This window comes from Adiantum capillus-veneris, chromosome 25 (genome assembly GCF_014529385.1).
Source record: "Adiantum capillus-veneris isolate H3 chromosome 25, ASM1452938v2, whole genome shotgun sequence".
Taxonomy (NCBI): Eukaryota; Viridiplantae; Streptophyta; class Polypodiopsida; order Polypodiales; family Pteridaceae; genus Adiantum; species Adiantum capillus-veneris.
In genome coordinates this window covers 99,747,401-99,773,877 of record NC_140955.1, presented here as the reverse complement: position 1 = coordinate 99,773,877, position 26,477 = coordinate 99,747,401, and the positions used below count along the sequence as shown (strand labels likewise).

Sequence of the window (26,477 nt, the reverse complement as noted above, 5' to 3'; positions counted from 1 at the left end):
GCGTGAGGCCGCGCAGGTACGACAGATGACTAGGGGGACATCTCATCTTGGCAGCGGAGGCTTCGACACCTTTCGCTATGAGTTTGTGAGTTTCTAATCCAATCTTAACTATGACGTTTTTTAAAACGCGATGAATTATGTATTCTTATTACTTTGATTTTTGTATAAACGCAGAATCTTGCGATGCATCGAGCTCCATCACGCGAGGAGGAGTCCGATGGATATCGCAGAGGTATCTATGAAGTATTGAATGATCTTGAAGCTTCAGGAGAGCCTGTAGACTGGGAGGCCTTACAGTCTCGCTGATCGCTTGAGGTGAAACGTTAATATGTGTGAGTTGATTTAATTAAGTCAATATATGTGAAGTAATATCAATACTAATTTTGTGAGTTGTCCTATGTGCAAGTTGCGACTCCTAGTCATTAGTGGACCAAATTTCATCTATATGCTTTGTGAGACACAGACACGCTTCTGTGTCTCTTTTTTGTACAAATAGTTAGTGTTCAGACAGTTATTGTTTCCCTTATGGTTATGATTATTGTCATTGTCATTGTATAGATAGTTATTGTTTCTCTTTCTGGTTATGCTTATGGTTATTGTTAATTTTGTTTATGGTTATGGTTATCTGCATTATAGTTTTGATCAAAGTGGTTATAGCCGGTTATGGTTATGCTTTTAAGTTATGGTTATGGTTCGTTATGGTTATGCTTTTAAGTTATGGCTATGCTTTTCAGTTGGTACGGTTGTCTTTCATTGGCCTTAAATCTCATGTGAGATCCTACATGGATAGCATATAGGAGGCGTATACATGATATGGTTTTTTTTGAAAAGTTTATGTAAAAACAAAGGGAACTCTGCCAAAATTTCTGCGCGCGGGAGCATGGTTGATATTTTGGTGCTGCTCGCTTTCTTGGGCAGAGGGCAGGAAGTCTGGCTGTGGCTGTGTCCATCTTTTAACTGGGCACAGGCCAGGCTACTTGCCCTCTGCCCAAGAAAAAAAATTTCTGCTATGGTCGTCGCTATATGCGTCGCTATGCCCGTCGCTATGAGCGTCGCTATCCGCGTTGCTAATAGCAACTGGTTTCACAGCGACGCGTATAGCGACGGGCAGTGTCGATATATGCGTCGATAACACCTATTTTTGTTGTAGTGGTTGTTGCTTATGAAGCATTTTTGCACTCTATGTGTAGTATCTCAATGAGTTTACTTTTCGGTCTACCAATCACCAATAGAGGTCATGGCTCGGTTTGGATGCTTGTAGATCTTTCAAGTTAACCACGATGGTTATTCTTTCAATTTTTGATTCCTCAACAATGTGGTACAATATTGTGATCCCCGTTTACCAGCCATCTGGAAAGACTGGCTGTAAACCGTGGGGGAAACACACCTCAATACTGTCACTTATCCAAGGGGATATGTAGATCACAAAGTGTAATCTTGTGCTAAAGGATATGCAAGTGCGTATGTTAGCACCACGCGATCCAATTAGTAAGAATTTATTGCTCTACTTGGAGTTTGCTTATAAAAATTAAAGCATGTTTGCGACTAAGTGTAGTCTCTTCATGTATAAATCAAGTTCTCAACCTTGAACACTAGTGATGGTGGGGTTGTTTACTGGTGAAATTGGAAAACAAGTCAAGGACTTAAACTTGGCTGATGAGTAGGTTAGCAAGTTACTTTCATGGAAAGTGAAAAGAGGTGCTCTTTAGGATACATCTTTGTGTGATAACTCGTTTTGAATACTCATGTGTGTTCTAAATGGAGTCTACACACAATGATAGGATAGGAATCGGTAACACAAGCTGGTTGCAAATGGACAACAATGTGAAAAATCAAGATGTTACTCTTGGTTTCATTGAACCTCCTGCGGAACCGTATTCCAGTCAACCAAATAGCTGGATTCATGAAGGATGCCACTCGGGAAAACATTAATGTTCTTAAGAAGAAGTTCACCACTTTTGTTTTCGAGGACGAAAACTCTTCTTTAAGGGGGGAGTAATGTCAGGACAAGGGCAAGGCCGGGCTAAGCAGTGTGGAAAGGGAGTCCAACTATGGCAAAGGGCTAGGAGCCATGCTATATAGTGGGTGGTTGAGAGGTGGACTCCAAGGTTCTAGTTCCCCCTGTCTTACATCCTCTTACTCGCATTCCCACCTCGATGGCACATGTATTCCTTTAAAGACTTGCCCACTTCACGAGTCTTGCTGTTGATTGGATTAGCACCAACCTTGTTTGATACTTGATCATAATGGACGTAAGCTCTTGCTCAACTCGAGATAAGCATGTCTCAATTGAAAATGCTTGATGGTGGCAACCACTCCAAAGTGTTTCCCATCCCTCGAAGGAGAATGGGCTACATGCACTATTTGCTCCCAACCTTCAATGTAGGGTATCTTCAAGCCATATGATTTCAAGCACATGTAGCGTGAGCCTCCTTCCGTGGTTAGCCTTAGGTCTTCTCTAACCTTGTTCCATTTCTTTAGGTCCACCACTCCTCGTGTATCATACGACTTAAGCTCATCGAGTGACGCCCTAATTGTGTCGTTCAAATCTACCAACATTAATGAGTACAACATTCTCATCGAATGAAAAGAAGGTCTTTGAGATGTAGACAAACCGGTTCAAGATCTGTCAAAGGTATTAGGAGTCTTCCGAAAGGCTGAGATTTTTATTCATCTCAACCTCGACACTTTTGGCTTAGAAGAGGTCGTACATCTCAAGATCCTCACTTAATTCACCCCCGATAGATGTCCCGCAAGTGATGTCTTCATGAAAAAGAACGGTGTGCAACTCATCCATCCACCCTCTCTATGAAACACATGTTAGCCCATGTGTCACAAAATCAGGTTGAGAGTTCGAATTTTCGATCGGGGGGGGGGGCGCAAGAGTCTCCGGAGGTACTGCCTTGATTTTGCGGCGTCGGGGTGTAGTTTGCCTGGAGATTCTGCATACGAACCCTGACTGTTGATCCCCTCACCGCCCCTCATTAAATGCTCTCTAAAGCCTACGCTCACAATTTACAAAGCGCCAACAAACATAATAATTATTGGCAATAACTGCCCATGCGAACCTTGCTTCCGTAATCGTTGAGGCTGCATGACGCGTACGCACACGTGGGGGCTCTCATAGCAAAGAGGCTCAGACCCAGAGCCCATAGCCCATAGCCTCGCCCTCTATTTCTCCAAGCCTCCTTCCTTTCGAGCTCAAGTAGACAAGAGCGCTGCAACCCTCGACGGACTGGTAGAGGCAAGCACTCAGACACCTGCCGCTTTGAAGCTCAAGCATGGCGGCAGGAAGTACTGTGGAAAATAAGTCTGTTACCTTACGGAGATACATAACAGAGGAGCAACCGGTGGAATCTGACATGGAATTAAAGAATGGCAAGATCACACTAAGCCTCACAGAAGGTACCAAGGATGTGCTGGTGGAAAATTTGTACTTGTCCCCTGACCCGTACATGCGCAACCGAATGCGGGAAATTTTCGACTCCTATATACCTCCATTTTCACTTGGCAAGGTATGTGGTGCATAGATACAGAACTGCCTTTCAGATTTTTTGTAGGGTTTTGGGCATGCAAAGGTGTATCTATCAGTGCCAAGAGTGGGATACAATTGATGCTGTCAGAATATTAAAGACCTGTTAACACATAACATTGGCTCGCTAAACAACCTTACCATCATTTGGCCAAAGGATCTCTTAACGGAGATTGAATCCGTTCGTTTCACGTTAGTTGGTCCTCATGTATGTGTTCATCTGGACCATACAAGCGTTGAAGAGCCAATTTTGTTTTCTTTACTTTTGTGTTTACCATTCTCCATTTAATTGAATTAACTCTTGTAAAATTAGTCCACACCACATTTTCCTGTTGGTGAAGCTCGGTGCTTGAAGTAGCTTGGCAGAGGAGGAGCAAAGCGGAGGAGAAGAACCCCTTTTGTCGTCGCCGGCATCCTTACCCCAACCTCTGTCTCTAGTGTTCTAAAACGCTGCTGGGCAGCGGCGCCAAAAGCACTCCTCGCTAGCGTTTTCGAAATGCAGCCCTCAGCTCTTGCTCCACCCCCTTGCTGCTGGTGTTCTGAGACGCTATGGCGGCAGCACAGCGACGGCGTCGACCAAGCTCCCAAGTCGCAGAGCGTTTTGAATCGTTGCAAGGCAATGACGACGGCGACCAAGCCCTCCACTTCGTTTTAGAACGCCTTTTGAGAAGCACTCCTCTTGGCAGCGACTTGTCCCCCTGCCTCTTGAGTCCTTATGACCCTCCCTCCCCTCTGTTGGCATAAGCTTTTAAAACGCTGTTTGATGACGGTGGTGGATACATTGAGGCAGCGAGGTGGCCACCGGTCGACAAAGCCTTGGTGACTTAAAATATAAAGATTTTTGGAGTGCAAACCAGCCGAGGCATCCCCTCTTGCACAAAAGGGACGAGCAGCAATTTGGGAGCTGGGAGCGTGATGCCCATAAAGGGGGCTTGCTGAGTCTTGGAAAGGCGAGCATATCGGAGCCCAAGAGAGGTATAGCAAAGAGTGGAGCTCACTTCGTGCGGAGCTCTCTCTGCAGAGGAGTGCAACAGCTTGGAGTATTTTTCTGTGGCTTGGTTCGTGCGGCCACCTATGGAGTGCGAGAAGGTTTCCCCGACTTCGAGCTCTTGCAACTTTATTATGGCCTCCCCTTGCTCGAGCGCTAGCGACAAATCGAAGGGAAATAACTACGCTCATTGGAATTTGATCATGCGACTCAGGTTCTCACGAAAAGGCTTATGGATTGTTGTCGATGGCTTGGAGCCCCGTCCCACGAGGGATTCCCACAATAGGTGCACCCGTCTTCAAGACGACGAATATCTCAAATCATGTGTCGATTGGGATGTGGTTAATGCGAAGGCAATGTCGGCCATTGCGGAATCTCTTACAAAGGACCTTTCTTCAGCTATTCAGACTTTATCCACTGCTAAAGATATGTGGTTCAAGGTCGTTGGAATGTTTGATCGGGATTCTACGATGCGAACAGTCCATGCAATCATTTCTTATGAAGGCTACAGTTATTCATGATCAACTATCGGTTATGAAAAGTGCATTGATGAGTACTCAATTAGTAGCTTTGGTTCTCAAAAAGTTGCCTAAGGAGTATGAAACGGTATCAAGGAGACTTTGCCTACAAGTCACAAAGGAAAAGCTGGAGTTTGATGATCTCAGCTCTTTTCTCATTGAGGAGGAAGCCGTGTTGATAACTCAAGGCAAAATTTAGATTTTTGAGACAGATGGGAAAGCACATGGGAAGCACCTGTTGCTTCGGATTCTAGAAAGAGGACAAAAGAATTGTTGTTACAATTGTGGAAAGCGTGGTCATTTGGCTAAGGATTGTAGATCAAAAGCAAAGACAGATTCTACAAAGAACAAAGGTAATAGCAAGCAACAGGAGGAAAGCAGTGATAGTGACTCAGGGAAGGACAGAAAAGAGGCTGCTGGATGGTGATGACTACACTGGTACGGACTCCCGCCTTCTAGTGACATGGATACCAATGCTGCCACCAGCTTCAGCCAGAGAGAGGTTTGTGAGTGGTAGGGAGAGGCAAGCAATGCTCCCTATAATTTATGTGGACACTTGTTGGGGTTCAAGTTATCAGTGTTTGGACCCATCGGTCGGAGTTCAAGAGGCACATGCATCTGGCAGGGAACCAATCAGTCGTATCTAAAACACTATGGATGAGTGCACCAACCCATTGTTGTTGGTCGGATTATGGACAGGGTGTGTTCGACAGTTCATTATCTAGGAATTATTTTTGGACGTGATGTATCCACAGTTCGCGAATGGGGATTCTTGACGTAGTGTGGTCTACATTTTAAATTTTCTACAAAGGCAACAAATGCTCAAGATGGCATTCTTCTAAGGAACAAAGTTGAGGGTAGCAAATCTGAGGTGTATCCAGTGGAAGGTACCTCTACTACCTCTAATGGGGTGTCCATGGTAGCTTCTTCATGGACTTGGTCTCACGATTTATGTCCACCATGAGTTGCAAAGAGGGTGTTAGAGTTTTGGCATCTCAAGTGAATTGCCCAATGTGATCCCATTATTTCTTTTGGCTTGTAGGTATTTATTTTACTTATTTGTCAAAGTCTGGGTAGGGCAATTTACTGGGGTTGCTACATAAGCAACCCCTTGCCTCCATTGTATACACATTTAGTTATTCATTGCCAAGGTTGATTAGTTCAGGAGACTCTCTCTCTCTCTCTCTCTCTCTCTCTCTCTCTCGTGCTCACTACCCTTGGTCTCTACGCTTCCACAACGTCGACTTTGATAGGGCTTGACTCCCTTGTAATGGGGATGGGCACCACGTGCCAACGGAAAAGAACAGACTGAGCAACTTTAATCAATTCAAATAACAATTCAATTGAAAAAGAGATACACGACACACGAGTGGCGGAGTTCCATCCCAAGAGAGCACTGGTCCTAAACCTTGGCGCCCCTTTCAATATTTCTTTATATTGCTTTGCTTTGCATCTCCCGCGGGTAGATTGCCAGAGTGAGAGCCCATGGGTCATATTTAAAGGCTCTTGGCCTCTAAAAGCAGTTTACATGAAAAGTAGTCAAGTTCCAAAAGCATCTGGCCTCCCAAAAGCAACCATCTCAAAACAAGGGAAATCTGTACAGTCCACCATGTCATCAGCTAGTAGCGTAAATTGCGGAATTCCATATACTCTGCCACGTCAGCACTTGCAAGTGCAATTTGTGGTAGTCCGTACAGCCTGCCACGTCATCAGAGTTGTATGCGACTGTGCGTATATCTCTGCCACGTCATCAACAATTTCGTCTTATTTTATGCTTTAGGTTCCCTGGGCCCCATCGAACGGGGTCCCATAAGTTGGTGGGAACTCTTCTTTAAAATTAGGCCACTCGGCAAGACAAGTTGATAAAACTTTATCTGCAGCTTCTTCTTCTTCTGCTTCTGCTTCTGCTGCTTCTGGGGTTTAGGCCCCTCGGCCTGGATTTGCAGGTTGGCTCTGTTCTTCAATGGCTTGACACGTCGGCAGTTTGTGACATCTCCCCTTCTTGAAAGAAAGCTATTGTCAGCGATTACAAGATATCTGCAAAACAACTCAAGTTAGCTCAGAAATTTTTGAGGGTCATTCCGAGGGACAATCAGTCTTGTCATTCCGGATTGGAGCTCTTGATATCCTAGGTTGTTGGTTTACCAAAAAAATCTCATCCAATAAGGAGTATTTAGTGGTTGGCACATCACAGTGCAACGCAAATGCTCACATATGCATGTTACAAGACACAACGAACAACGTCACTGAGCACTTTCCCGAGAGAGACGGTCTGCGGTATGAAGCTACTACCTCGCCACTCCCCCCGCAAATAACCTAAAAAGGTGTGGGCCATGAGTTTAGAGGAGTGGTACAACCAAACGGTCCCCGGACCGTAGTGTAAGGTGCAACGGAAGTGAATGTTGAACTTTGCTCAAGATGAGTGCTCCGAACTGTGCTCAAGGGTTCCTTTTAATTACAAAAGGGAGAGCCTTCCATTCCTTTAGTGAGAGTGCAAATGATCACATCTCCCCTTCTTGAAAGAAAGCAATCGTCAGTGATTACAACATATCTGCAAAACAACTCGAGTTAGCTCAGATATTTTTGAGGGTCATTCCAAGGGACATTGCGAGGGACAATCAGTCTTGTCCTTCCCGATTGGAGCTTTTGATATCGTGGGTGGTTGGCAATCTCATCTAATAAGTAGTCTCATTCCAGATTGGAGCTCTTGATATCCTAGGTTGTTGGTTTCCCAAAAAAATATCATCCAATAAGGAGTATTTAGTGGTTGGCACATCACAGTGCAACGCAAATTCTCACATATGCATGTTACAAGACACAACGAACAACGTTGCTGAGCACTTCCCCGGAAGAGACGGTTTGCGGTATGAAGCTACTACCTCGTCACTCCCCCCGCAAATAACCTAAAAAGGTATGGGCCATGAGTTTAGAGGAGTTGGTACAACCAAACGCTCCCCAGACCGTAGTGTAAGGTGCAACGGAAGTGAATGTTGAACTTTGCTCAAGATGAGTGCTCCGAACTGTGCTCAAGTGTTCCTTTTAATTACGGAAGGGAGAACCTTCCGTTCCTTTAGTGAGAGAGTGCAAATGATCACAACAAAGCGGTAAACAGTGTGAATGAAGGTGCTGAGACTGAGAGATAGAGAGAGAAGAATACAACACTAGAAAAGTTGTCAAACCCTCCTCCGAAGGCCCCACTCTCTATGGCGAGAGCGGTCTACTATCGATTGCACAAATCTCTACAATGCGATGGACTTGCGGACGATGAGGACGGCGATGATACGGACTGAAATCTGAAACCGCTAGGGGCTGAAATGTGCAAATCTTGTATCTGCTGAATTTTGACTCTATGTCCGTGACAACGGCGATGACGACGATGCGACGACGACGAAAACGCAGATGTTGAAATTTGCGAATAGCGGGCTGAATCTGCAAACTCAGGCTGATCTGACCGTGCGGCGAGGATCTGTTGCAGGAAGGTGAGATCTGCGAGGTTGGGGGGCTGTTCTGCGGTGTCTATATGTTGAAAATTGAAAACGCTGAAGCTAGGGTTGAATTTGTCACAGGGAATCTGCAAAACGCTAGGCTGGCTTGCTGATCCAAAAACGCTAGGCTGATCTGCTGTCTTGTTGCAAAAACGCTATGGAATCTGTTGTGATCTGCTATCGTCGGGTTGATCTGCAACTGCAAAACGCTAGGGCTGATCTGCAAATGCTGAAAACACTGGGCTTTTCTTGATGGTTGAAACGCTAGGTTGCCTGCCCGGGAGTCTTGTTGAGAAGGTGCTCTGTTGGACACTTGGTCCCTGCTGCCTCTTGTGCCAGAAAACACTAGCGCTAGCTTTTCTTATATACATGCTCGGTCAAATTGCCCTACCCAGTTTCCCAACAAAGTCACTTATTAATAATAAGTGAAAAATGGCTAAAATAGGGAAAATAGGTCTGTGCACTGTAAAATGCTCTGACAGGTTCTGATGGTAATCTGATGATCATGTTGTGTGCAACCAAAGGATATGCATCTACTCTCAGACATGCACGGTCTGCAAATAGACTCACAAAAGTGCTAGAACACTTCCTAAGCTAAGCTATCTGAACCCTTGTCATGAAGTAGCTTGTCCACATGCACATAGGGTTAGATGTGCACGTGACATTCCCTCCTTTTCAAAGTGAGGTACTGGTACCGAACTGTATGGCGTCGAGGGAGATCGCCAACAGCGTCTGGAATCTTGGGATGGACTCTTCGCCGGCCCACTTTGATGCGTGGTTCATGCGATACTTGAACTTCATAAAGGTCTGCAATGCTTGCTCCTTTGGGCCGTGTCGAAAGCGACACAAAGGCATCTATGGCTCCTTCAATGCTTCAACTTCATCTATAGTCATGCATCTACCTTCTTCAAGAATCTCCGAGGAGGAAAATTCTTGAAACCACTTCCAACACAAAAACATGAACATACCCATTCCATGTAAAGTGACTGGAAAAATTATAGTCTTCTTTAGAGACTGTGCATTCAATGTAGATGAACAAAGAGACGGAGTGCCAAACTGTTCATCAAACATACGCAAAAAATGGAATCGAAACTTGTCTTTTTGATCTAAATCTATCAATTGTGGCAAATCACAATGGAAATGCCGATGCTTGATGCTCAATCCTTCTTGTGCTTACTGAGTCATGCCAAGGAAGAGACATGGAATGTGAATTCCTTGAATGTAAACCTTTCTTCTTTTCAAGAGAGTCTCGCATACATCTGTGCTCATTCATGAGTGAATCATGTGCATCGTTCAATATGTCATGTCTATGAAAAGAGATCACATAAAGATGGTGACTAAAATACAGGAAACCATCACAAATGAAACACTCGAACAATGCGTGCTGACTAATCATGCGCACACATAATACTTCCTGTGGGTGTTCTTGGGACCTCGACTCGAGAGCCAAGATCGGTTCTTGGTAATTGATCGAATCTGCAATGAGGTTAGCTTCATTAGAAAAAGCATCAACTGTAAGGTGCAACGGAATGAATGTTCAAGATGAGTGCTCCGAACTGTGCTCAAGGTTCCTTTTGTTTTTATGGAAGGGAGAGCCTTCCGTTCTTAATGAGAGAGTGCAATGATCATTAACAAAGTGAATGGACACTGTGCGTGAAAAGTGTATGAGACTGAGAGAGAGAGAGAAGAGAATACGACACCAGAGACGTTGTAAAACCCTCCTCCGAAGGCCCCACTCTCGCTGGCGAGAGTGGTCTACGATTGATTGCACAAACTGGTACAAATTGAATGCATGTGACTGATGAAAGTCTAGGCTAGGCCGATGTCGACGACGGGGATGACGAGACCGATCTAAGGGCTGAAAATTGATGCTCTTGTATTGCTGTCTAAAAACGCTACTAGCTGAAATCTGATGCAAATCTGTTGCTGTCCCAAAAACGCTAATGGCTGAAAATGGCGGGAACCAAAAACGTTGATGTGGGCTGCTGTTTGATGGCTGAAATCTGCTGGTTCTTAGGCTTGTCAAAGGCTAAAATTCTGTTGATGCTAGGCGAGGCTGAAAACGCTAGTCAAGGGGGCGATTTGGGGGTTTCTGGAAACGCCAGGGCTGAGGTGTTCTTGCGATGACTGCTTGATGAAAAACGCTAGGGCTGAGAGGAACTTGCTTGGAGGGAAAACGCCAGGGGCTGAAATCGCCCAAGGGTTAGTCTTGCTGAGAAGTGTCTCCAAAGGGCCTGTTGCACGTGAATGCCTGATGCTCTCCTTCTTCTTCTGCCAATTAGTGCTAGCCTTGGTTTGCTTATATACAAACTTACTCAATTTGCCCTACCTACTTTCCAACAAAAGTCACTTAAATTTGTAAGTGAAAAATGTCAAAAATACTGAAAAATTCCTCTGAAGGATTCTGATGGATTTTGATGGGAATGCTTATGATCATGCTGTGTGCAACCAGAGGATATGCATTTACACTAAGTGTCTGGACATGCACGGTTTGCGAACAGACTCACAAAAGTGCCAAATCACTTCTTAATCTAGATTGACTGGACTGAACTGAACGTGGTCATGCTGTAGCTTGTCCACGGACACATAGGGTTGGATGTGTCATGTGACATCCCCTCCTTTTCAAAGTGAGGTACTGGTACCAAACTGTATGGCGTTGAGGGAGATCGCCAATAGCACCCGGAATCTTGGAAGGGACTGTCGCCGGCCCACTGTGATGTGTGGGTCGTGCGGTACTCGACCTTCATAAAGGTCTGCAACGCTTGCTTCTTTGGGCCGCGCTGAAAGCGACACAGTCTTCTATGGCTCCTTCAATGCTTCAACTTCCTCGAGAGTCATGCTTCTTTCTTCTTCAAGAATCTCCACGTGTCACAAGAATACGGAAGCGAAAAACTGACTGTTAAATGCAATTTATATACTCAAGAGACTTTGGAGAGAAAGAGAGAAAGCTTGACACATATTGGGGACCAGAAGATGGGCTGGTCCCCCCCCCCATAAAGAGAATATCTTTATTACTAAGGGAGAATCTTTACAAGCACAGGAACGGGGCAAAAGCCCGTCCTCTATTCTTTCTTGTTCTTTTTCTTCTTCTGACTGAGAGAGTAGAAGAACTGCTCTTTGACTACGGAGAGGATCCTTCCTCTTCTGTAAGATTTTGGAAAGCTCTCGTAGGCGAGAGTCTACCTTCCACAAAACTCATCGGAAGCTCTAAAAAACGAGAGTCTATCTTCCGCTAATTGTGTCTCTTCGGACATAATCATTCTTGCAGTCAACCCACGAAAGAAACATGCAAAACACACGCACACACGCTTGCTGTAATTTTCTGCACATAACCAGAAATTGTTACCTGAACGCATTCCAATGCTGAAATGGAGGTCCTTTTTGCGACGGAAACGCTCCAAACTTTGTGTATGTGTAGAGTAGGTAGAGAGGAATAAGATTCTATTAAGGCTTTGCTGAAATTTATCCTCATACAGGTGATTAGGGGTTGAAAACAGAGAATTTGCAGCCGCTAGACAAGAGAGAAAGAGACTTTTCTACTACTTTTCGTGATGAAACTTCTCCCACAGCTGCCTACAACCATGAGAGGCCTTGTTCTAGGTGATGGGTGCTCAGAGGCTCCACATACACCACAAGGTGCTGCTCTCAAGCTTCAATGGAGAGCTTCACTGCGTAGAGGACGTTCAACGTAGGGGGGGGTGGTGCACTGTCAACTTGGCAAGAGGGGGAGGGGCTGCTCTCATATAGCCAGCCAGAAGAGGGGGCGCTAGCTAGAAGAGAGGGAGTGAGAGAGAGAGAGAGATTGCATGGGTAAGTGTGCCAAGTGGCACACTTACTTAATAATTGAAAAACCATTCAACTTTTGACTTTAAAAGTCCAATGCTAATTAATAAATGTGCATTTGAGTGCACAACTGCACACATAGATGCAACCAATGAAAATGTTAGTTGCTCCCCAGCGCAATGCCTTACGAGCACTGCTTTGGCATTACCTGTTTGTACTTGTCTGGCCATTTGGTTCAGCATAGACAATTTTAAAATAATTTAATTGACTTATCCTAAGGCCGTAAAAATAATTCAGGCCTTAGGATTACTGTTGTTCTAAGGACCCCATCTCATTCCTGTGCTTGCACTAGCGCGCATAATTTTTCTGAGCCTGAAATCTGAGGCTACTATTTACCCCTTCATTGAAGACCCGTTTCCCAATCACTAGGGCCTCCGGGTATTTTCTGCTAGGGTCTCCCTGAGGTGCTCTGGCCCAAACTTGGGCGCACCTGAGGCCCCAGAAACTGCTATATCTATTTTGATGTGCACACAACTAATTAGATAATTCTTTTCTCATAAATACATTAATTATTTACAAAGTCTGACATAGTTACATCCCTCTTGGTTCTAAAGTTCGTTAACTTGCATGAGAATTTACTCTTGCTGCATTAGACTAACTCGATAAGGGGGCTGATTGGGAGGAGAACTTCCTGGGATCAAATCAATTGTATGATCCTCAGGTCGAGGAGGTGGGAGTTCATTTGGAAGTTCATCTGCGAAACAATCTTTAAAACTTTCTAATAACTTAAGTCTTTTTTCCTCTAAAGAGAAAGAAAGTTGTGAAGCAGACACATCTCTCTCTCTTGCAAAAATCAAGTACGTTGAAACACTCTTTTTCATCACTTTCTTGATTGCAATGTGATTGGCGATAGGAATACGGCAATCACCTGCATCTGCAAGTACAAGATATTCCTTTCCTTTATGATCAAAAGATAAAGTTTTTTGAACATAGTCAGGAATGGGATGAATCCTGTAGTGCCAAGGCATTCCAAAGATAATATCACACCCTTCAAGTGAAGCTAGTAAGAAAGACTCTTGATCTTTGTAGCTGTCGACCTTTAAATTTAGCTTCCCTATGATTGGAGTAGAGCTAGAGTTCTGCCCTTTGAAAGAAGATTGTGCTTAAATAGAAACTCCAAAACGGTTGGGCTGTAAATTCAGGTCATCGGCTAGCTTTCTAGAGATGAAGTTGTCTGTACTGCCAGGATCAAACAGAATAAGAGCTCGTTGGTTGTTGATACTACCCCATGCTTTGAGAAGAGCTCTTTCTTTTCCATCCTTGGTTGTATTCCCCTGTACATCTGGGACTGCATTAGAAGAGGGTGGTTGCGGGGTTTTGGTAGGACAATCACCCTTCATATGTCCAATTTGTCCACACTTTGGAAGCATCTTCCTTCGTTGATGTAGGTTCTCAATTCAGCAGGAGAGAGATATCTCCCTTTCCTAGGCTGATTTGGCTTTGCTTCTGCCTCAGAGCCGGTTCTTTTCTTCTTTTGAGAAGAAGAAGTAGAGGTAGGCTGTTCATGGAGAGCCTTCTGCTTGGCATGATAGGTGCTTTGCTCCATCTTCCTGGGAGTACCCTTGTCATGTATTCCATCAGCTATGCGAGTTGATTCCATAAGTATCTGCAAGTTACCCCGAGGATAAAGCTTCATAGCCTTTTGCAAGGCTTCATGCAATCCTGCTTCAAACTTTTGCAAGTCCAATCTTGGGGTCTGCCATTTTCCAAGATCAGGGTTAACTGTCACCAGGAGGTGTATTTTTCCTGTTGCCTTCCGTAAATAAGTATTAGATATATTTATTTTATTTTTTTACTTGTTTGTCTCGGAACCCTTGAAAAGGTGCAAGTGGACATTGCATGGCCAGTGTGAAACGGCTGCAGCCAAATGGGTTTCTCACATCGGGGATCTAGGCCAGTCAGACAGGGACTGCCCGGGCCAGTTAGCACTGAATTCTGATGAGTATGGAAGCTCGTGTGCGCCAAACTGGAATTTGGGCCACTCGTCAAGTCACTGCAACTTTATAAGTTGAAAGGGGCCAGTAAATTAACCCACATTGTAGATGTTGGTCAAATGGTAGTCTTCAATGATGGTCAGGAGACCGATAGGGACGCCATGGAAGCATCTCCTAAAATTTAGGGAACTGCTATTTTTGACCGGAAAATGTGTTCGCGTCATTAGCTTTGGAATGACAAGGGGAACATTTTATTGCTTTGCTGCCAAGTCAACTGACGCACCAGTTGAGATATTTTTAGCAGGGAAAGCCCAAACTCGGAAACTGGGCGACGTGTCAGCCTGTGAGCGATTCTGCCACTTTGGGAGGCAAAAACGAGCTGCATATCAACAAAGGGGGCGCCATTTTCAGCCTCAGGTGGATTGTAGCAGGTACAGAAGCTATGGAATGCTTACCTTGCCCTCTATGCACAGTATGGTGACGGGAGTGATGCCCCGCACGCTACATACTACTCTCTTTCTCCCCTACGTACAGTATGTTATGTCCCACTAGTGGGCTTCTCATTTGACCTATGTACAGTTCTGGGGGTTTATGCGCGTTTGCCAAGGCAAGAGCCTTCTGAACAGGAACCGGATTAGCTAATTGCTAATCCCCCAGAGGTACGCACAGTTCCATCACGAAAGATTGCGAGTTTGGAGAGTTTTCTCGCGTGAAAACTCGTCCAATTCACAGGGGAACTGTCCCATTGCTTGCAGGAGCCCTTGGGACACGCGTAGGCGTGTTCGCTCCGCTAAAAACGATCCGAAACAGGGAATTACAGCCTGCTGTGTTTTTCTGCAGGTTTAGGGTTTCGCACCTAAACTGCAAGGGAACATCGGGGGAGCCTGGTGAGAGCCTTGGGATGCGTGTACAGGCTTTTGGGCTCCCGGCAGTGAAAAACAGAGAATTACAGCCCGCTTAATTTCTGTGACAGCTCACCAGAAAGCTTCCAGATAGCGAGGGAATCCGTCCTAGACAGGTGTTTTTGACCTACAGGGGTTTTTGCGCTGTTATGCTGCCAAAATCAGGTCGAAAACCTGCGTTTTCAGCCCTCGCCAGGTTTGGACAGCTTTGTGAAAGCTTGTGCGAAGTGGTCGGATCGTCTACTTTAATTTGAATAAAGAAATACCGAAAGGGGCGCCAGTCTTTGGGGCCTACAGGGTGTCGGTCTCGTGTGCGCAGTGACATTCTAGTCACTGGACGCAACTGTGTTCTCTTCCCTTCTCAGTGCTCTGTGTAAAGTTAACAGGTAATTGAAATAGTACCGCCCTCTACGTTGTATAGGCCGGTTATATTAACCACCAACTGTTGGCGGTGCCTTTCAGATACATACTGACATGGCGAAGTTTGGATCTTTCTTTAAAATTCCCTTCTGCAAATGCAACTTCAAATTGGCGGATGAAAGCCAAAGCTTTGTGATTATCACGCCGTCCATTGTAGGTGTCGAATTTCACATCTTTGTCTCCCGACTTGAATGTTTTCTGCCTGTGGTGTTTCTTCTTATGGTGCTCCTTCTTTCTATGCTTAGACTCCTTGTGGACAAGAGTCCTTTCCCTTGAATGCACTTCTTGCTGCGACGAATCGTCAAGAAACATGTCTTCCGGAGCGACTATGTCATATAGATCCTTCATGAAAGAGAACTGAGAGGAAATCAGGGGGATCTTGCCCTTGAACCTTTGGATTAAACCGCACATGACGTTCTGGAGGTTTCAATTAAAGGAGGTTCTAATTAAAGGATCTTTCTTGGTTTTGGTGCCTTTGGGTTCTGCGGGATTTCTCTCGACCCCATCGGCACTTTCTCCTTCCCTTTCTCAAGAGTATGGAAAATCTTTTGGACTTCTGGATGGGAGAGAGCTTTTTGCAACTCTACCACCTGCTGTTGAAGGAGAGAGAACTCTATCTTGCGTCCTTCCATTTCTGTAGTCTGTCAAGAGTCGTCAATCCCTTAAGGAAGAGAGAGATGACCTTGCTCTGATACCACTGTCACAAGAATACGGAAGCGAAAAACTGACCATTAAATGCAATTTATATACTCAAGAGAGACTTCGGAGAGAAAGAGAGAAAGCTTGACACATCATTGGGGACTAGAAGATGGGCTGGTCCCCCCCCATAAAGAGAATATCTTTATCACTAAGGGAGAATCTTTACAAGCACAAGAATGGGGCAAAAGCCCCTCCTCTATTCTTTATTGTCCTTTTTTCTTCTTCTGACTGAGAGTAGAAGAACTGCTCTCTGACTACGGAGAGGATCTTTGCTGTTCTGTGAGATTTTGAGATTTTGAGATTTTGCTCTTCTGTGAGATCTTCACTAATAGTACCAGGCCGTTGAGAGTTGATGTATTCGGCCATCTCTTCAGGTAATCCCGCATAGAATTGTTGCCTTTGCTCAGCAAAGTCTATCTTTTGAAAGACAGTAGCTTTGAGATGTAAATCCCAAAACTTGTCTACGTACTTGTGGATAGACTCATGAGAGAGAAGCTTCAAGCTGCGCCATTCGGTAAGAACTTTGTCCTTTGCATCACTTGCAAGGAATTGCTTCATGATGGAAACTCGTAGAGTTTTCCATGTCTTTGGGGCTTCACCATTGCCACGAAGGCTAGCCCACCATTGACGAGTTGATTTTTGGAAGTGCATAGCTACATGGCGTAGCTTGGAGGACTCTGTGAAGCCCTCGTCTCCAAAGGCCGCATCAAATTGCTGGATGAAGGCCAACACTTTGTCGGTAGCACCAAAGGTGCCATCATAGGTGAGAAAAGAGATACTCTTTCCTCCTTCCTTGAACTTCTTTAGCTTTTGTGACCTTCGCCATGCAGGAAATGATTTGTGATGTCCTCCCCTCTTGTATTCTCTAGGAGAATAGCCATAACTTTCATCGGAAGAGGAGGAAGGTGAAGAAGAAGGAGAAGAGGGTGATCTCTTCCTAGCCCTTTTCTTCCTTTGTTTCCTCTCTTGCCTTTCGGAGTGATGAGGAGAAGGACTATGTGTTGATCTTTTCCTCTTGGGAGGAGTGGGTGATCGTCTAGACCGCCGTCTTCGTGGAGCCACATCTTCAGAGGAACTTAAACTTTCATTGCTTTCTTGCTCTTTGGATTCCTCCTCTCGAATGGGAGAGAGTCTTCTTTTGGGGGTCTCTTCAAGAGGCTCCTAAGCTCTCTCTCCTCTTGGAGAGGAAGGGAAATTCCATAAGCACGAAGTTGTTGAGTAACTTCGGCTTGCAAAGCAGGGTTGCCCATAGCTTGCTGCAACCTAGTGACGAGATAATTCACAAACATGGGAGCATCATCATTAGCTAACTGTGTCTCTTCGGACATAATCATTCCTATAGTCAACCCACGAAAGAAACATGCAAAACACACCCACACACGCTTGCTGTAATTTTCTGCACTTAACCAGAAATTGTTACTAACGCGTTCCAATGCCGAAAATGGAGGTTCTTTTCGTGACGGAAACGCTCCAAACTTTGTGTATGTGTAGAGTAGGTAGAGAGGAATAAGATTCTATTAAGGCTTTGCTGAAATTTACCCGAATACAGGTGATTAGGGGCTGAAAACAGAATTTGCAGCCGCTAGATAAGAGAGAAAGAGACTTTTCTACTATATGCGATGAAACTTCTCCCACACCTGCCTACAACCATGAGAGGCCTTGTTCTAAGTGATGGGTGCTCAGAGGCTCCACATACACCACAAGGTGCTGCTCTGAAGCTTCAATGGAGAGCTTCACTGCGTAAAGGACGTTCAACTTAGGGGGGGTGGTGCACTGCCAACCTGGCAAGAGGAGGGAGGGGCTACTCTCATATAGCCAGCCAGAAGAGAGGGAGTGAGAGAGAGATTGCATGGGTAAGTGTGCCAAGTGGCACACTTAATAATTTAAAAACCATTCAACTTTTGGCTTTAAAAGTCGTGTGCTAATTAATGAAATGTGCAATTAAGTGCACAGCTGCACACATAGATGCAACCAATGAAAATGTTAGCTGCTTCCCAGCGCAATGCCTTACTAGCACTTCTCTGGCATTACCTATTCGTACTTGTCTGACCATTTGATCCAGCATAGACAATTTTAAAATAATTTAATTGACTTATCCTAAGGCCGTAAAAATAATTCAGGCCTTAGGATTACTGTTGTTCTAAGGACCCCATCTCATTCCTGTGCTTGCACTAGCGCGCGTAATTTTTCTGAGCCTGAAATCTGAGGCTACTATTTACCCCTTCATTGAAGACCTGATTTCCCAATCACTAAGGTCTTCGATCTTGCTCTCTAGCGCTCATTTCTTTCAAAATCTTCTATTCTCAAAGCTATCTATTCTCTCAAAAGCTCTCAGAGTGATGACGAACGTGTGCTCAGTGAGTGCTTTAAGCACCCTGCGCGCTGTCGTGCAGCTCCGTTGCCATGATGAGAAAAAGAGCAGAGAAATGCAAGCTAAGCTTCTTTGAAGCCTACACATTAAGTGAGCAGTGATCAGGGCTTGTTAACAGGCCAAGCTTAATGATTAATGTATGCCAGATGCGGCTTAGAAGGGCCAACAGATGCCTCAATGATGCCAAAAATGAGTATGCTTGCAGCGACCACAGATGAGAGATTATGATCTAGAACTGTAGTGCTTGAAGTGCTCTACCGGCCTGTCTTTACGGCTCGTCGATTGGAGTTACGGTGAAGAAGTTATGGCAATTTGAAGTTTGAGTTATTGCAGATCCGCACCGGATTGGCCAACTGCAGCTGGGGTGACAAAAATGGAATGAATGCACGGGCCTAAAGTGCTCACTTTGTGGAGCGCGTCGGTCTTTTCAGATCAGCAATCGGAGTTCCGGTTGCCAAGTTATTGGCCGCTAAAGATTCACCGGGGGTCGGCTCCGTACTAGTCAGGTCCGCTCGGTCGGTGTGCCATCTGGGAATTTTACAGCCTCGGCAAGGTCTGTATGCATTTATGCAGTTTGAGAAGTCTAATGAGATTTACGGTTTGGCATGCAGAGTCCGGCTTGAGCAGATAATACGGCTTGAGGCCGGTGACAGTTGCCGACACTACTGAGCTGGGTAACTTTTGCATTATTCGAGATGCTGTTATAGACAATAGAATTCACGAGGATATTGTTAGTCAAGAGCTGTTGGACGCAATGCCTTAACCGATATTTATGCCAAATGTGACTATGGCCGTCGATGAAGAAAACTGGCAAAGCCTTGGCCGCTATGCATGTCAAATGTGGTGCTGAAAATTTAGCAAAGCTTCGTGTTTGGAATGCGACGATTGCCGGCGGTGCCTAGGTTGATATGCATGCCAAATGTTCTGCCTTTATGAAGTTTAAGGGCCGAGAGGCCTCCCATATGCACCAAAGGCCAAGGGGCATGGCCGCCCGCCCCAAACCAAATTAAATGGGTGCCCAATGGCCACCCAATAAAACCAATTAAGTGTGAAGCAAAGTGGAAAAACAAAAGAACAAAGCATGGCGGCAGCGAACGTCAGGCGGGGAGGAGCTTGGGATGCTCGCGCAGGGCGCAGGCGTGCTCAGATGGGCTCGGCGAAGAAACGTAACTTGCAGAGCTCGCGAGGGCACTCCAGGTGAGACCAGTAGCAGTGATTTTCATCATGGTCGAACCCCGGCCCTGCCACGTCATTGGAACCACTCCCGCGCCACGTCATTAGCGCCCGGCGCTATTGCTAAGGGAGGGTGCACGTTAGAAATAGGCGGGGCTTCATGCAAAAGAGGTATTCGAGGGGCAAGGGGAGGAAGAACGTAACGAAGAAGCAGAAGAGCAAGAAGCTCGGGCAAGGAGGAAAGCTCCCTCTCTCTCGCTCTCGTCCTCGGCAAGCAAGAGAACGGAAGAAGAGGGAAGAGCGAGGTCGAAGTAGCATGGAGAATTAACGAAGGGTAACCAAGGCTCTGGATAGGCAATCCAAGCGAAGGAAAGTTGCAGGAGGGAAAGGAAAGGACGAACTCTCTCTCTTGATTGGCAATCCAAGCCAAGAGGCAAAGGCGCTCTCTCTCATCCTCGATGAGCATAGAAGCAAGGATTTTTCCCTCGTACTCGGCTAGCAAAACAAAACAAAGCACTCTTCTGGGCCCTTAAGAAACCTTTCGATCTCTCTCTTTGTCGGGACATGAGGTGAAGCGAGGAAGGAGGAGGAAAGGGAGTCGGAGCTTGGGAAAGGAGCTCGGCAAGAGTCGCAACTCGGCTTGGCAAAGGTAACAAGAAAAAGCAACAAAGGCAAGCAAGTTGAGAAGTTGGAGAGGGCATGAAGCATTAAGTTGGAGCTCGGCAAAGTAGCGAGTTGGAGTTCGGCAAGGGAAAGGATGCTTGGCAAGAGCAGATAAGCAGATTCCGGCAAGATAAGGTACTCAAGAAAAAGAGAGTCGGAGGACCAAAGGCGATCAGAGCAAATGGATTAGAGGAGACGTAAAAATTCATAAACGGCAGATAAAATCTAATGGAACTTGAAGTAGATGAAGCGACAAGAGATAATTTTTATCACCGTCATCCGTTAAAGATTACATTAGCATTTTTTTAAGTCCGGTGTCGTTAACGGCTCGGCTAATCCTGTAAACGGGAGCTTAAACTCCTAATTAGCAGATGATCCAGATGATCCAAGTGACGGTGCTGTTAACAGCCCCACTGGGCTAAAGATTAAGTTGTACTCAAGTGTTAATCAATTAACTGATGATTACGGTGATTTTGAGATTCAGTTGCATCTATTGTTCTTCTACTCTCTCTTTCACACCTCCCACAGCCAGAGGCCCGGCGCCTGCTCGGCTCACGTAGCGAACACATATCCCCCGACAACGCGCCTACTGGAAGAAACGAACTCCAACAACAACGCCGGACAAGGCCTAATGAGAGGAACGAACCTCAAGGGCCAACAGGTAGGATACCCGGGAGGCACGAACCCCGGGAGCAATCAGGTGTGTCAGCTCCTACCTTGCGAAACACCTCAAGCAGGGGGAACGAGTCACTGCATGAGGTGGGGGAATTTACCTTGCGAAGCGCTCCAAACAGGGGGAACGAGTCACAGCATGGGGTGGGGGATTTTACCTTGCGAAGCACCTCAAGCAGGGGGAACGAGTCACTGCGCGGGGTGGGGGATCTTACCAGGGCTTCAAGTGGGGGGATTGGACCCCCCACGCTTGGGGTGGATAGACCACCCCGCGAGGCCCATGCCAGTGACTTCAAACGAACGGAAAGAGTGTGCATGACATGTCTGACACTGGCAACGTTGAAACGCGGAGTAACCTTTGGTGAATTTGGTCTAATGTGTGTTTGGGGAGCGGACAATCATAGTGTCCGTAGCTTTTGGAAGCAGTTAGATGTTGCGAGAGTGGGAGCTAGTGTGATCAAAGTTAGCAAAGTAACCAGCATAAGCCATAGGAATATACGCTTTGATCTCTATACCCACTCTCTTAGTGCAGCTGAAGCGCTTGTAGGTAAGCTAGTTGCAGAACAGCGCTTCAGCAGATGGAGGAGCAGGATGTCGAGACCTTACCGAGACCGGGCCCGTAGACTAGGTTCCACCTCCGCCACCGGGGAGCAGTCCGTCAACCACGTTAAGGTAACCACCTTCAACGTTAACGGGCTCAGAAACAAAAGGAGCGAACTTGGGTCGTTGATGGGAACCGGTAAATGGAACATTGTCGGGGTGCAAGAGACCCGAATGTCCAAGGATGTTGGCCTCTTAGACTCCCCGGCCATTCGGTCTTTAATGCCCTAAGCACTGCAAAACCAGGAGAACGTGGAATGGCGTCTTTGGTCGCGGTTGAGCTCAGGCCCTTTGAGCTCAACTTCACTTCCCCGAATCAAATTTTCATACAATTTTTTCCCAAAGGTTCAGGGGCTTGGATTCATGGCAATGTGTACATTCGGCAGCGCCAGTTGGGCGAAGCCAGGACAGTCGCTTTGAGGACCCTCGCACGAACGTTGGGAGTCATCTCGAACAAAAACCTACCGGTAATTGTTGGAGGTGACTTCAACATGAAGACGGGGGCGCTGAATAAGTGGCTACTGAGATGCGGGGGGGGGGGGGGGGGGGGAAGGGAAAGTCGGACATCGATCACTTCATCGTGAATGAGTCCGCCGCGAGACAACTTCTCAACAACACAGTACAGAGGGGGATAGATTTGTCAGACCACTGGCCATTAGTGTGCCACCTACACTCTGTGGATTCGGGAGTAGCAGCCAAAGCTACTTTGGCGTCCGTACCCAAATTGGATGCATGCAAGATGGAGGTGAATTGCAGACTATTCCTCGATGACAATCGGTGGAATACTCTGCTGCACCTCGAGCATGAGGATGGACGTGCGACCCAACAGTGCTATGACAAGTTTGTTTGCGTTGCTACATCCATTGCCAAAGAGGCAGGAGCTCTTTCTACGAAGCCCCCGCCGAGGCCAAGGTCAGGTTGTCGACTCGAACCTCGGGCTTAGAGACTCATTAATGCGCGCCGGAAAGCCTGGAATAGGGTGAGAACCAAAAGTTCGAGCTCTAGGGCTGGCCAACAGGCGATTAGGGAGTACAAGGCAATAGCACTTCGTGCGAAGGCCGCTGTCCGTGACAGTAACCGAAGATCCTTCGAGTGCTTCGTGGAAAAAGGGAATGAGCTCCTGAGGGAGGGTCAAATGAAGAAATTCTTCACCCACCTCAAGAAAATTGTTGGGAAGGGGCAAGGAACTATTGCCAATCAACCTTTGAACGCAAATGGGGAGCTAGTAATGGAACCAGAGAGGCAATTACAAGTATGGGAGGGCCACTACTCCAGGATCTTCGTCGATACGGACGGTACCAGCAAGGATCCTCTTGCTTGGTATGACAAACACGTGCGCATTTGGCCTGGTATGCCTGAAGTATGTGACCCGTTGAACTGGTACGAAGTGCGGGAGGCCTGTCGGCGGTTGAAGAGACACAAGGCAGCTGGAGGTGACGGGTTACCACCCGAGTTCTTTAAGTTGCTTGTGAAAGATAAGGGGCTTAGGTCGGATCCGCGTAAGCCGCGATCGGAGATGGGCAAGGCTAACTTGCACATGATTGAGGGCATTTATGATACCGGAGACATCCCGGCCGGCGCTAGCGATGCAGTGATTGTGTCAATCCCCGAGAAGGGCAATTTGACCAACACTGATAACTACCTCGGGATCGCGTTAATCTCCGTTGCCATAAAAGTCCTCACTACGGTCGTGATTAGGCGGATCACTAAGCTGCTTGAAAAGAGGAATTTCTTCAATCCTGGCCAAGCAGGCTTCCGTGCTAATGAGGAATGCATAGGGCAAGTCGCTTGTCTGAAAGAGATCGTGAAACTCCGTCACAAGGATGGGAAACCAACTTATGCGGCCTACATTGATTTCAAGAAGGCATACGACATAGTACCGCACGAGGCGTTGTTCCTAAAGCTCGCTGCGGTTGGCCTGCAAGGTCGAGCACTTAGATTCTTCCAAGCGCTCTACAGGTCCACCTCTGTTAAAGTTTGACATATGGATCAACTGTCGGATTCGATTCCGGTGCAGCGGGGAGTCCGCCAAGGATGCCTGGGATCGCCCTGTCTATTCAATATATACATCAATGATATTTTAGACGCAGATGGGGAAACATGGGGCCTGGAAGTACCTAACCTCCTCAAGAGAATAAAAGGACTCCTTTTTGCCGACGACCCGGTTCTACTTGCTGACTCTCCTGAAAGCCTACAGACGAGCCTTGACAAGGTAAGTGAATGGGCAAAGACCTGGGGCATGACCTTTGGAATTGACAAATGCATGGTCACGGTGTTCCACGGCGACCTGCAAGATCTCTCTATGAGGATCTTTACTTTGGGTGGTGAGATGGTTGAAGTAGGTGAGACGTACAAATACCTTGGCATCGACGTTGACTCGACCTTTTCCATTGAACGTATCGTTAAAGAGCGAGCGGACAAGGGAAGGAAAAGTCTCTTCGCATGTCAACACCTACTGGCGAACTGAGCCATCCCTTTCTGGTCTCGACTGACTGTTTTTAAGGCGTGCGTGTATCCAGTGATTTGTTATGGCGCGGAAATTATGGGGGCCCACGATCACCGTGTCCTTCACTCTCTGCAGCGCCTCGTCGCCACCGGGATGCGAATGTTACTCGGAAAGGGAGCAAGGTCAACCTCTGTAGGGACGGCAACTCTCCATCACGAGTTTAACATACCACCCGTACCTGCCTTTTGTGGGGGACAACGAGCACGGGCTTTTGACAAGTACCGCTCGGTTTCATCTACTTGGATAGGCTCCTTGGTAAACAAGAAGCCTAAGAACCAACCGTTCAAGAAGTGGACTTGGACGACAAGAACCGAGAATTAGATGAATAAATATATCCCAGCGGCTGACTTCAGCTTAGTACGCTACCACGCATGGGACAAGTGGGACAAGAGGCATTCGTGCTTGGCGTTGGAGCCCTATAAGGAGGCCGGTTATGAACAAACACGTGGATACCTGCTACAGCTCAATAGGAGCGCAGTAGTCACTAGGAAGGAGGAGAGAATGCTGGCTCTCGCGAGAGTAGGTGGGCTCAAACTGGCTGATAGTTATATGCGCGGACACAGCATTTGCCCGCTGTGCTCCCAGTTAGAGGGTCGTTCGCTTTCGCATTTGCTGGTGAGGTGTCTGGCGGCAGATGATTCTAGGGGGAGGTGGCTAGACCAATTCAACTCCGCCTTCAACGCTCTCGACCCTTCGTTGGACCCTGAAGAAAGGATCGTTATCCTCCTTGGTGGGGAGGCTCGCGGGAAGCGGCTGCCCTTCTGGGTACGCCGTGATCCGCACTCGAGGGACGGAACTGCAGGGCACGTGCGTGTGGCGAAGTTCCTCGGTGAAGTTGTACCCCGGTATTTAGGTGCTCTGCATAGGCGGATGGGGAGATAATGCTCCCCTTCCTATGCCGTTAGTTGAATCCGATCCCTTCCGAAGGAAATGACGTAATTCTCCCCAAGCGAAGCCAGATGAGCTACGAGAGCACCCAAGTGCCATTCCCCCCCGGGGGGGTCAACTTCACCTAAAAGAGGTTGGGAAATGCATAATGGGAGACATTACCAGCCTCAGCGGACGCCACCTGTGAGCCGACGCCCTTCCAACCGGATATGGCATTTCCTAGGGGAAAACCGTCGGGTTTCAAAGGCAGTTTAGTGAGGTGAGTGATAAGTTACCTAGAGGAGGCAACTCCAAAGGGAAGACCAAAGCAAGTCCCGCAGTACTTGGGCCTCTGAACAGAGGTACTTGGTCGCTGTCACGCCCACCGAAATGGGTCTCTCAAGGGAAAAGTCATCGCCCTAAGAGTGTAGATAATTCTGGCCTCTCGAGTCCAGAGGAAACTAGTGACAAAAGCGTCTGCCTTCGGTTTCTCGGGGCATAGTCCTGGTCGTTCTTCTTGTTCACTTTTATGGTGAATAAGGGGAGCGGCCGGGCTTGCCCCGCCCGACTCCGAAAACAAAAAACTAAGGTCTTTGGCTATTTTTTGCTAGGGTCTCCCTGAGGTGCTCGTTTTCTCGTAAATACATTAATTATTTACAAAGTTTGACATAGTTACACCATGGTTGAAAATTCCTGAAACCATTTCCAACACAAAACCATGAACATACCTATTCCATGTTAAGTGAGTGGAAAAAATCCTGTCGTCCTAATAGACTATGCATGAAATGTAGATGAACAAAGAGACGGAGTGTCAAACCGTTCACCACACACACGCAAACAATGAGATCGAATCTTTCTCTTCTGATCTAAAGCAATCAACTGTGGCAATTCACAACGGAAATGCCCATGCTTTGTGCTCATACTTTCATGTGCTCTTTCTACAATTGTGTCGTGCCAAGGAAGAGACATGGATTGTGACTTCCTTGAATGCATACTTTTCAGCTTTTCTTGAACAAATCCGCATACATTCGTGCTCATTCATGAGGGAAATGTGCTCAACGTACAATGTCATGCCTAGGAAAATGGATCACATAAAGACGCTGACTAAAATACAAGAAACGATCACGAATGAAACACTCGAACAATGCGTGTTGACGAATCATTCGAACACAATACTTCTTGTAAGGGTTCTTTGGACCTAGGCTCGAGAGCCAAGATCGGTTCGTCGTGTTTGATCGAATCTGCAACAAGGTTAGCTTCGCTAGAAAAAGCATCAACTAACTCATCATCCTTGTGAACAATCA

General features: G+C 46.5%; 1 protein-coding gene across 1 annotated transcript in view; it reads left to right on the top strand.

The window, feature by feature from the left end:
• Nucleotides 1-3,066: 3,066 nt before the first annotated feature.
• Nucleotides 3,067-26,477, top strand: part of LOC147425367 (2-alkenal reductase (NADP(+)-dependent)-like) — a 40,021-nt gene continuing 16,610 nt past the window's right edge. The window contains exon 1 of the mRNA XM_086500876.1: nucleotides 3,067-3,515. Coding sequence (XP_086357002.1) covers nucleotides 3,282-3,515 — 234 coding nt within the window. The 5' untranslated portion in view covers nucleotides 3,067-3,281. The remainder of the gene's footprint in view (nucleotides 3,516-26,477) is intronic.